This window comes from Paralichthys olivaceus, chromosome 13 (assembly GCF_024713975.1).
Source record: "Paralichthys olivaceus isolate ysfri-2021 chromosome 13, ASM2471397v2, whole genome shotgun sequence".
NCBI lineage: Eukaryota > Metazoa > Chordata > Actinopteri > Pleuronectiformes > Paralichthyidae > Paralichthys > Paralichthys olivaceus.
In genome coordinates, this window is record NC_091105.1 from 7,008,745 (window position 1) to 7,021,475 (window position 12,731).

The 12,731-nt window shown below is 45.4% G+C and overlaps 1 protein-coding gene across 6 annotated transcripts in view; it reads left to right on the plus strand.

The window, feature by feature from the left end:
- cadm4 (cell adhesion molecule 4) overlaps positions 1 to 12,731 on the plus strand; it is a 140,117-nt gene that overhangs the window by 100,507 nt on the left and 26,879 nt on the right. For 4 of the 6 annotated variants that reach the window (XM_020093466.2, XM_020093463.2, XM_020093467.2 and 1 more), the window contains exons 1-2: positions 3,398 to 3,622; positions 10,810 to 10,956. In XM_020093466.2, the coding sequence (XP_019949025.1) occupies positions 3,535 to 3,622; positions 10,810 to 10,956 (235 nt within the window). In that variant the 5' untranslated portion in view covers positions 3,398 to 3,534. Of the gene's footprint in view, positions 1 to 3,397; positions 3,623 to 10,809; positions 10,957 to 12,731 lie in introns of those variants that run through there. The other 2 variants (XM_020093464.2, XM_069536685.1) reach the window with 1 other exon arrangement.

A 12,731-nucleotide genomic window follows, 5' to 3' on the forward strand; every position in this document is an offset into this window, starting at 1 on the left:
CCTCGGCATACTTAAGCAGGCAGGGATCCTTGTAAGGCTGTTTGAGTGCTTAATATTTTCAGCACGCCGCTGACTTAAGCCCCTTAAGTGCTTTGGCAACACTTATTCCACGGTGGCACCAATGAAGCCCATTAAAAATTTGATTTGGACGAGAGAGGGAGAGGGAGAGAAAAAAAAGAGGATGGGGGGATAGGGGACACAATTTACCATTACCTCTCTTTCTTCCGCACACACTGCGACAAAAACAAATACACCCATCGGGGTTTGCCCACACGGGGACTTTGCAAACTCAGAGAAACACACACTGTAGGATGTCGTGCGGTGAATTGCAATGTTTTCTTTTTGTCTGTAATTACGTCCTTTTTTTTTCTCCATGAAGCACTTTGTGATGACCCTATTTTGTTAAAAGCGGTTCATAAATAAATTTGATTTTATTTGACTTGATAATAGGGAACAGCGTGTTTCAAATTGAATGCGTAAAGATGTTTGTAAATACACCCTGTGGCAGATTAGAGCTGATACTTTACGATCAGTTAATTAAGGACAAGTAGAGGTGCTATTATAATGTCGAAACTCTGTTGCCTTTCACGTTTTACAGGACAATGAAAGTCACAGACAAGGAGTCGAGTGTAGTTAGCGCCAACCATTGGTTTTGTTTTGCCAGTTTTATTGCCAATAACATTAATGATACATGTTGCAGTGAGCGTGAACAAAGGAGCTGCATTATTCATGTGTTGATGGTAAATACGCTGACAGGTCGGACTCTCTGTTAGCAGTGATACTGTATAAAAATATTGAGCAGATGCCTCCTTCCTGAGCCAGGTTCACATCAGCATAACTCACAGTCACATTTATTTCTGCTTTATCTGCATCCGCTTCGGATTACAAATGCCACACACAAACATGTGCACAGAGCTTGTCAGCAGACAGCCGCGCACATCCCTGCAGCCTTAAAAATGTCCATTTAACATAAAGAGACACTATGATGCCTGTGTGTGCGCCTGCATGGATAAAGCAATGGCTCGTAGATAGTGAAAGGGCCAAACAGACAGACAAATGTACACCCTGCTTCGGTCAACACTGGACAGTCGAGCACATTCACACACACACGCTGCCACTGTTTGTTGACCTGAAAGGCGACCATTGTCAATGCTTCCATCCACACACACACACATCTGTAACCTTCACAAAATAGTATGCAAAATATGCAGACACTGATCCCACACTGACACACACACAGTCTAAGCGAGGGGAGGGAGGCCAGGGTTATATAAATGGAAGACAGAAAGCAGATAGACAGATGGATGTAATCAACAGTGATACCACATTGGGATTATAGCAATTTTCATAGATCAACAGGAAAGACGTGAAGCAAGAGGACGACAAATTTGTGGGAACTAACTAGCTGCTGTGGATTGACTGGAGGATTGAAAGAGGATGAGAGAGACAAAGAAGGCAGAGCGGATAAACTAAACACAATTTGAGGAGATCAGTTGGAACGTGTAAAAAAAAAAAAAGACACTTTGTTTTCCGTCCGTCTGCTGCCAGGCCCCAGACCTGCCAGACCTGAGCTGCTGGTGCACACCAACACAGAGTAATTTTCTCAGCGTCAGCCAGTTGACGGGTGAAGTCAGAGCCGTGGGGAAGATTGGGCTTGATCTGCTTTCGGCTTTGCCAGAAGTGTCAGGGCCGTCGCCGCTGGAGCTCATTGTTTCTGCAGAGGCACGGAGAGTGAGAGCGCGGGCAGTGTGTAGTAATCTAAGGATGACACCCACACTTTATTCCATCAGATAGCATTCAGTGAGGTGTGGCGCGTCACACTTAATCTCGGCGTTACAGAGCACACATATAACACGTGTACTCGCACACACAAACACACTGGAGATTTAACTCTAAGAGGCGGATGACGCATTAGGTCCCGACAATCAGCGGAACCTTAAAGGTAGCAGGCTCTTGGATCAGTGTGTATCGCTGAGTGTGTGTCGGGAGTGCAACCAGGCGCTGACTGTGCCCAGTGGAGCATGTTGGAAAGGAAGCGTTAGGCAGGTTGATGCCGCACGATTATTCCGTCTGATAGCCTGTGATTATTCTGAGAAGTCTAAAATTACCATGTAAAATCACTGTCCACTTACGCTGCAGTGTATACATGATAGCATATCGGAAGAGTTCTGGCATTCAAGCGAATAATGGTGGATACCTTGTGAGGATAGTGTTCACGTCTCTGGGGTAAAATAGCCGAGCAAAAAGTGTAATATCACAAAACTGAAGCGCATCGCTGCAGTGTGCTCAAAGCTTTTCACGTTGGTTACACTACACAGAGCAAGCGCTTCCACTCTGTGTCTCTATAGAGCGGCACTTAGGCTCAATGGATTTTATTTAACCTCAGCTATCTGCAGATGAGTTGCAGTGAGATGGTGTCTCTGTCTCTCCTGAGGCCTGCCCTGTTTGGTCATAGCTCAAAGGCACATTGACTTCCACCTGCCTGTGAGTCGATGTGAGAAGTGCTGGAAACCTCGCTTGGTCTCATTAAAATACAATCTGTTGAAGATGAACATCGTTGCCCTAGATTCCTCCATCCTCAAGGGCACGGCAATGTAGGTAGCTGGATTTCAAAAGTTAGCATTTCAGTCAACATCAGTAGATTTAAACTTGCCTTACTTGATAAGTCTGTTTCCCAGCCTTTCTGAAGGAAATATAGTTTAATTGATCGCTCCTGTTCCTTTGAGCAGTGTGGTTTGACCTGCAGGAGACAAGCAGTCTATATGTTGTGGTTAGTTTGTGAGGATGACTGGAGCTGGGAGCTGGTTTAAACACTGTGGGTGATCAGCTAATTAACTTGTCCCTCATTTGGTTGATTTCATGGCCACCATAATTGAAAACCCTCGCTGTTAAAGAACATGGAATTGCAGGTATGCTTTGGTTAAACTTGGTATTGGTTTTTCTGGTTTATTGATCCTGAGGTCTCTGGCTTTGTTCCTCTGAGGCTTACAGGGCTGAGGTAGAAAATATCTCGCCTTGCAGTGTTTGCCTCCCTGTCATTTTGCTTTGATGGGACTGAGCTCCCGCACTGCTTTGTAGCTGCAAAACTCCGGCGCCGTATAGATTTAAGACGCTGCACCGTGTCGTAAGTTCTTTCTAAACAAGGTGCCAAAGTCAAGTTTGGAACTTTCTGTCGCTCTGAGCTCATTTCTGGGTGCATTGTGATGTGGCGTCTAAATCAGCAGCTCGGTGAGCAATCCAGCGTGCAAGCCTTGGCTGAAGCAGTTTGTTTGCATGTGCTGTGATGCAATGCAGCACATAAGAGTCCTTTCATAAAGTGTCGTCCTCAAACAACAACTTCTGTCTGATTGCACTGAAGTAAAGCGCAGCGGTTAGCGCGCACACGTGCCTGCAGCTTTGCAAAAAAACTAATTGCAGAGTGTGTGTGGACTTGTTTATCTATAGCAGTGCAGGCAGGGTCACAGAGGAACCATTGATCAAGCGTGCACATCCACACACACGTTCACACATACACATAGAGCTTCTCAATACACAATGAAGCCTGTCCGAAGCTCTGACCCCCTCCCGGCTCCTTTCTCTCTGGCCCTGCGCTGCCTGGTCCTGATCCTGCTCTGTATCACTCGTAAGTCCTGCACACATGCACGCTCATACACATACATACAGAATAAATGAGACATAAAGACTAAATGAGGTGCATACTACTGGTCTACAGGAAAACTCACACGCAGATAATGGTCACATGCACACACTAATTTCAAATTGTATCCTTGGATGTGGCAATTTAGTGTTGTTCTTCTTTAAATTCCCTGCAGATTTGACCCCTAAACCCTGTAGTGTGATGCTTCTATTACAGGAAAAAAAGAGTCACAATTGTGAATGTGATACTAATTGATGTAACCTGATACAGGGAGAGATTCAATGCAGTGGCCAGTGAACGACAAAAGGACGAATCGAGAAATGAGAGCTTCAGATGAATTGCTCAAAATGCCGGTAATTATGTTAGAATGGGTAATTAAGATTAAGAATAGGGAGAATATGAACACTGGAGTGTATACCCACGAGGTGAAAAGACCGGGGAATGAGGAACCAAGCAGAGGAAGAGAAGAGACGGTCGGACCAAAGGACTTAAAGGGAAACAGTCTCGACTGGAAAGAGAAAGAAAGAAAAGATAGATAGAGGACTGGCTGAAGCCTTTTTTTTCCTCGGTTTTCTGAAGAGCCTAATAAAAAGTTGGACCCCAGAGTGGGAGAGATATAGTGAGTCGAATGGAGAGGATGTTGAATGAAAAGAGAATGTCTGGGGAGAGAGCAGAGTGAGAGACCAATATGCTGCATGTAGAGAGAGAGAGAGAAGGACTAAACCAGATAGGAACTAGTACTGAGAGAGTTAGGCAGCAGAAGAGGGGGAGACACAGCGAGACGGAGAACAACAACTCTGTGTGTGTGTGCATATCTGTGTGTGTGTGTGTGTGTGTGTGTGTGTTGTGTGTGTGCAAGAAAGGCAGGCAGTTGCAGGAGAGCGGTACAAAGATTAAACGAGAGACAAGGCCTGGAAAAGAGCTGCACAAGGTCGAGATTTGAAAGACAGTCACCAGAGATGTTGAGAAAAAGTAGTGCATGAAGTGGAGCGGGATCACTGGCAGACTTGCTAGTTGCTATTAATACCTCCTGTCGTTATTATTATGTATCTAATGCAGGGAGATGCTATTTCCCTGCTGCTCATTGGTAAACAAGCGTAGTACCACTGCGCACAGTACCTTCTCCTCTGTGTCAGCCAAAATCTCAATTCAGTGGTGTTGTGTTTTTCTCTGTTTTTCTTTTTTGCATATTAGATCAACAGAAGGACATTGTGTTTTGTCGGATGTTGTGGGGGGACTTGGGATGGGGGTGACATTAAGGGGAGTAGGGGATGCAGAGAACAAATGGGTTTGTGACTTGGCACAGTGTTGTCATGTAATTAATGCCAGTTGGGCAGTTTTGTGTTGCATGGGCCTTGAATGCACACACACACACACACACACACACACACACTCTCTTGTGCACGTTTAACACTATTTCACAAAAACACACACTTGATTTTAAATGCATGCATACACACATGTGTATTTCCTCACACTTTTGTCAGCGTCTCACACACTTGCTGCGTGCACAGCAGCAGATACACACCAAAGGGACGGCTGCCATATGGTGGATTTTGAAGGGGTTTTAAGACCAGTGCTTTTGGCTGTGGTGAATCTCTAGTGTGGTAGCCGTTGCGTAATAGCCCTGTAAATTTCCTTTAAGCCGCTGTTGGGTTGTGTGTGGTGGCCATTGTTGCAGGGTTGTTGAGGCTGTGACAGACCCAGGCCATAAAACGCTGCACAGTAGATAGAGCTAACCAGCTTTGGCTGTCAGAGAACAGGAAAAAAGAGAAAAAGAAGGAAAGAGCGAGGGAGATGGTGGCTGACGAAGGGTAAGAAGAGGTGAGTAAGAGAGCAGAAAGAGTAATAGGATGGGTGGACAAGAAAGAGGAAAGGAGAGCGCTCAGGGAGATGCAGTGCAGCACGGGGGGGAAAAAAGAGGGGATGGGGCAAGAGAGGGATAAGGTGATTTAAATACGCCGATGGGCTGGAGAGACATAAAAGATACGAAGGTCAAAATGAGCGATGCAAGAGAGCAGAGAGGAGGGGAGGGAAAGAACGGAGGAGGTGATGGGAGGAAGAAGACAACAGATTCTTATGCGGAGGATGGAGAAGGCATGACTGGGGTGCAAAGTCAGCGAGTTAAAAACAGGATGAGAAATATGTAAATAGACAAAAGTAAGTGTTTCTAATGAGAGGTTGAGAGTGAAAAGAAATGTTTTTTATGCTGATTTTGCTGATTAGCAGTGCTCACAGTACACAGCAGTGGGTGATGGAGGTTGGAAGTTCCTGCCAAAGAGAGAGAGATTGAGATGGACAGAAAGAGAGAGAGAGAGAGAAAGAGAGGGATAGAAAGTGGGCTGAACTATATGACAGGCAATTAAAAGAAGCGAAAGTAGAGGAGAAGATGAAAGAGGGACGAAAAAAAGGAGATTCTGAGTCCTCCACTCCGCTCGTTTGTTTTGTCCTCTTTTTCTCATTCGCCCCACTCACTTTTTTCCTTGTGTCTCCCTTGCTCCCTCTCTTCCACTCTGCCAGCGCTCTATAAAAACAGCGTGATTATGCCGCAGACTTGAGCTGCAGAACAAATCACATTTAGCGAAGGAGAGTGTGGAGATAGAAGTGGCTGAGAGGCAGGAAAAGATTCCCACTGAGTCACAAAAAAAGAGGAAGAATGAGAGTGAGATTGCAAGGGGAATGAAAGAGTATTGCGGCTTGGAAGGAAGCTGTTGCAAGGGAGGGGGGTAAGAAAGGAAAAGATGGAAGGACAGGAGTGAGGAGAGGGCAGCTAACAGGGGATAGAGACGGAGAGATGTAAGAGTTCTCCTGAGGCCTCTGAAAGAAGAGGAGAGGAGAAGGGATCTTTAGGACGTCTCTGATGAGGAAGATGCATGATGAACGATGCAATAAAAGATAAGAGCAAAAAGAGGGAGGAAAAAAAGGAGAGGGGACCGATGAAAGGAGGAGGCATCGAGGATAAGATCAGACGGAAGGTGGGGTGGAGAGGGATGGAGGGACTGTGGGTTTGAATAAGAAGAGTAAGAGGGAGATGGCGAGAATGAGATTACACCAAGGCTGCAGGAGAACAGAATCCTGAGTTGTGGACTTAGTGAAAACGAGAGAAAGAAAATGAGAGGGAAGGAGGAGAGGGAAGAAAAGGAGGACTGGAGAAAGTGACAGAACGAAGGTAATGAGAGAGACGAGAGCGAGATTTGTAAAGGATTATGTATTATTTATAGAGGGAGCAAATTTTTTTTTCTTTGCACTGGATTTGATTGGCAGTGTTCTGGCTCCCGGAGAGAGATGGAGTGATAATTTTTAGACAGGGAAGAAAAGAAAAAAAAAGGGAGTTGTGGGTCTGCACGGGGAGGTATAGAGGAGAACAACCTCAAAGTCGGGTATTTCATGGAGTCAGTAAAACTGCAAAAGTGTGATTAACCTGGAGCAAGACAGTGCACACACACGTGCACGCTCACACACACACAAACTTCATTTGCATACATAGCATGGAAACCGGCCCGTCTCACAGGCTCCGGAGGGGATAGTGGGAAAATTGTACACCCAGATGGGAGGAGATGGAGAAGTTGCCAGTGGATGACCCCAGAAGAGTGTGAGCTATATGAGCTCTTGTTATTGTTCCAATTAAAGCAGCAATAACATAAGGGCTTGTGCATTGTAGTCCCCAGCATCGATCCCCTTGTACAAACGTGGCCGGCGTGCAAAAGAAAACACAATCTCCTGGCCCGCGTCCAACTGAAAGATAATGAGAGATAATGAATCGGGGGACAGTGATGGTACGGCGTCAAGGATACATGGGGGCTTGTTTGGGGGCAAATGGAGACAGCTCATCTCTTATGTGACTCGTCTTTATCCCATCGCTTCCTCTCTACGCCCGGGGAGGGAGGAAGAGAGGCAGGCGCAGTGTGGCGGTAATTCAGCCCGCTAACCCTGCACCTCTGAGGCACTTTCTAGAATTTACCGTGACCAAGGGTGAGCCAGCGGTCCACCTGGCTGCCTCCCAAACCCAGCCTCTTTTAACTCCCTCCCTTCATTGCCTCTCGCCTCCCTCGATTATAAGTCATCCCCATTGTGGGACCATTAGGACGGGCCCCCTGAACAGCCTTGTCTTATGAATTTGCACGGCTATTATTAATTTATTTGTTTATGTATTTTGAAATGATGGCCCTGCTTGGATCTCTATTGGCACAGTAAATAAAGGCTTTTCTCGGGGCCTGACCGGGGGGGGGGGTCTCAAGAAGGAGCCACTAATTCACTGCTATGAAATACTGCCCCCGCTTGGTTGAAGAGGGAAGTGGTTGTTTTCGTTGCCCCCTCCTGTTTTATTTATGTTTTGATCATAACTGTCAGGGCACTGCCACGGTATCGATTGGTCTCAGCATTCTCTCTTAATATAATTCCGCGTTTGTGGAGTATTTTATTATGGGCCCAGATTTTAATGGGGCCCAGATTAATACCTCTGTCACAGGGGTTGATTTCCTCCCCCTCCCTCTCAGCCCCTCTCTGCACTGTACGGAGCTGGTGATCAGAGGCACACGGCCTTGATGTGAACGGCAGCCTATAAAACCCACAGCCAAACTAAAGTGCCGTACCCAGCTGTGTTATGAGCGGGAGTAGAAGAATATGCGTCATATTTCGTCCAGCCCCCGCCAGCTGCATTATTATACCCAAACCATCACTTCCTAACTCCCTGCTATCGCTGTTTGCTTCGCCCAGATTGATCATCCACCCGCAGCCAGCAGGTGTTTCTTGGTGGCGTCTCTCAGCAGGCGACAGCGGATGCCACTTGTCCCGCTTGCGAGCAATTTCTTTATTTTTATTTTTTTCTCTGTTGCTTTTCTTTGCACTTTTACTATGATGCCTTTGCAGCTAATCTCCCTCAAAGGGGGACCACTGTCTTTGGAAGTGTTTGTGCAAATGGACAGAGAAGTGCAAAGTAGTTTTTCCCGGGGACAAATGTTTGACCACTTACTCTGACTGGAGTCGTGCTCTCTCCCTCGAAGGACACTTCCTGTGGGATGTGACTGATGGGTCACTAATCACACCCACAGATGCCACCATGACTTTGTCAGGATGCACGGCAGAACTGTTACAATTAACTCTGTTTAAAACAATGGCGGCCTTGCCCAGTTGCCAGGGTGATGAGTAATAACAGCCATTAGAAAAATAATTGGGATGGCGGTGGCATGCCCTGATGCCCCCCGATATGAATCACAATATTGATGCAGAGAATGGGAGCAATAATGACTGCAATTAGTGGTAATTGTCAAGATTTTTTTCTCAGTTCCACAGAGTATTTGAGTCCCCTTTTGTCTTAATCCCATCTTGGTTGCTTTCTGTCTTCAGTTCAATATCCACTGTGTCTTTCTGTTTCCCCTGGTGTGATGAATATGTAGACTTTGAGTATTTCATTAAAAGAGATTAAAATCGAGGGTAGAATTAAATTTGGATGAAGTTGGTGGGATCAGATGATGTCAAAGTAGCTTAATTGCAATATGCCAACCCTGGCATATGCAAACCCAGTGCCCAGCTATTGTACGTGTACACACACACACACACACACACACACACACACACACACACTATAATCTTATGACATGCTCAGTTGCAGATAAAGACATTTATTTTGGCCCAAAGCCGTCAAGTCAGCAACTCCTGTTATGGCAGCCGCCATCTGTTTGTCTCACAAAATTTTCTGCCTTCTGAAGGTGTTTTCCTGAGCTCAGAGACACTGCGATACCCTGCAGTTAATTATATATTAATTCACATATAGCCCCACCATCTTTATCGGCACTCATTGCCTGCTCCGTTATTATGTGTCAATATTGATGTCATATTTTTCTCTAAATCCTCCCAATGGCCGACACTTTGCTAGGGAGAGAGAAAATGCAAATACTGATGCAAATTGGTAAATACTAGTTTGGGAAGCCCAGCAAGCTGGTACTCTCTTCAAGGCAATCACATTCCACTCCTTGCTTCGCCATATGACTAATTGCTCCGCAAATCATTTATATTCAAACGATGGAGCTCCGTGTCCATTGTGCTCAGTGGGAGGTTTGACTCAGCCGAGCCGTGTCAACAGTCTGACCCACAAACACTATAGGGCCGCTCCAATCAGAGCTTAATCAACCTCCTCATTACTCACTCTTGGGCTTGGGCTGGATGAGAAACATCAAAGATGCTCCCTGCTGCGTCCCAGCCCCCTTGTCTAAAAATATTGGGTCTGAGGGCCAGACAAGTTTGTTGGAAAGATTATGTGCCAAAGTTTCCGCGCCTGTCACTCAGGCATATTTCTGCATGCATCTGCATCCTCATCTGTGAGCTAGTGCTTGTTGGAGCACATGGAAGGTGATCGTGTGGATGAGTTTATTCATTCGCGGGAGCTGAAGTTTGCAACATTACACAAATGTAATAAGAGGCATTACATTGGGAGTGAAATCAGTTTGTTTCGCTTGCACCTGGATGAAATGAGTCTGAAGCCGCCGCCGTGATCTCACTGCTCTGCACTTTGGACAGAGTTTTCACTCTGAGTCAATCACAGATTTATGTGATAAAACTGCTCTTTTAACTATAAATAAACACCAAGTGGTGGCAGGGCCGCAGTCCAAGTTGTGTTGTATTTTTTTGCGCTTGTGTGAGTGTGTGAATATGTGTCTATGTGTGTTTATTTATGCATGTGTGCTGGTGTGTGTCTAAATTCAAGACCAGCCGCCACTTAGAGATTTAATAAGGCTTCATGTATTGAAATGTGTGTGTTGATGCATTCAGACTAGCCAGAGGCAATATCGGGCTGTTTTTGTGTTTTTGTGTGTGTGTGTGTGTGTGTGTGTGTGTGTGAGTGTGAGAAGATGAATGCCAATAATTTTAAATATTCTTTGTGTAATCACTAGAACACATTGCTCATGAGGACCCTCTTTAACTTGAGTCTTTCACTCTCAACCTCCTTATTGCTCAGTGTACCCCCCCGCCCCTCTTGTTGTGGTTGTATGCTGAATAGGGAGTAAATGAATGATGCTTTCAGTACTTTATTTTGAAAGGTTCTGTCTCATGTCAGGTGGATATCGGAGATTTCTATTTCTCAGCATCTCTTCCTCCTGTTTGTTGCTTCTCTCTGTCGCCCACCATCCATATCACTTTATTAACATCCATCTCCCTCTCTCTCTCTCCTGCAGCTCATTGTCAGGCGGTGCAGGCGGAGAATGTTACAGTCTTGGAGGGAGGTACGGCCCAGATCTCCTGCCGTCTGCAAAACTACGATGGATCAATCGTGGTCATTCAGAATCCCCGCCGACAGACTCTCTTCTTCAACGGCACGCGAGGTGGGTATCTGAGAGCACATTTGTCTCTGCAGACAAACTTAATCTATTTGAGTCTAAGCACTGGCCCTCCGTTGACATTTGATGCCATCCAGAAACCAGCCAGCGCTCACGCTTTATATTCTTCTTAGTGCAAATGTCCTCGCTTTGCCTTTGAAGCGATTCCACATTAAAAAGTCAGATAACGGCAGAGTTAATTTAGGGGATGGTTTTACTCTTTGCCCTAACAGTGTGACTGCTTTAACTCTTTTAAAAGCCTAGTTTGAAGCTCTCTGCATAATCCACTGTTAACCCCGGTGATGAGATCACAGCTTTTTGCAGCTTCTCATTAGAGCGCGGCCTTGGCAATCACATTCTTTTCTTTAGAGTCGGCATTATGGATAATTATCATTATAACCAATATTATAATGAAGGCAGATTTCATTGAGGGCCTGGAGGTGGACAAACACTCCATGTTGTCTCTTAACTAATTAAGAGCAAAAGTTGCCAACTTATCCAGATTTTTTTTATCTGTTAGTGCTACAGAAAAACCTCTCAGCAACAGAACAATGATCAAGGATATTTAACATGCCTTTGAAATGTATGTGGGGCGGCTTAATTGAGGCAAAATTTTGTCTTATGTTTCGTGGTGTTGCAATAGTTATTTGCTCTCTGCGTAATCTGTGATAAACTATTTAAGACGTTAGCTCCTGCTTAAACACTAAAACAGTGGTTTGTTACAGTTTAGACTTTAGGGCAAGAGAGTGAATCTGAATGTATGCATAACTTGAAGTGGAGTGCATACCTCTGCCAAGGCCCAACAGTCCCCTTGAATTAATTCAAGCCCTTAAGCCACATTAAGGTTTTCCGCTGTGTGGAATTTGCAGGTTTTTAGCTCTGTTTGTTACCATCCAGCAGCTGAAAAAAGCCTACACCCCCCATCAAGCCCCATTTCCATCCACTAGATCCAGATTTTTGTTTGGAGCTGCACAAAATGGACTTCACTCATCCAGGGATGCTTAAGGTAAGTCATTTCTGAGGACTTTCTCCGCCTGGCCCCATAGTATAAAGTCTGCAGAAAGTGTTTAAGAGCCAATGTGAGCGCACAGCAGGAGATCCCCCGCTGGATTCACAGCGAGCAAATCGGTGTGTTGATGACACTTCTAACAAAACATAAACAAAAACAAAACTAGAATGTCAGCGGCACCATACGGGAGACACAACAGAGTTTGTGGTCATAAGAGCCGTTGTTGATCTGAAATCACGTGATCTCTGCAGCACAATGAATCTGCCTGCTGCACCACCCCTTACCTGAATCCTGCAGAGAATGTGTTGCTGTTGTTCGAACAACCAACCTTCTGTTCAGCTGACGACCCACTCTACCTCCTGAGACACAGCCACTCCGCCAAAAAAAGTCACTGACCATCCGAATAGGCACAAATTTTGCAATCAAACTAAATCCAATCGACTAACAAATCAACTGTATGTAGATTTGTGTTCATTGGGTAAAAAGCACAAACAGGTGCAGGATGTTTTGGCACGCCTTGTATGGTAATTGTGCTCCACTGCACAGCGGTTTTTATTCCAAAATCATAACCCAACACAGTCCGCTGCCATCCAACATAGAAATCTTCTCTAACAGGTATCGGCAGACCAGCCAGTCGGAAAACCCAAATCCCCTTGAAAGAGCACACGCTCAGCATTCATTCAAGAGGCTTGGCACCGTGCAAACTCCTCCATTGTGCCTTTTAACATCTACATCCCAAATGTGATCCTCCCCCTTGACTGAACCGTTCAGC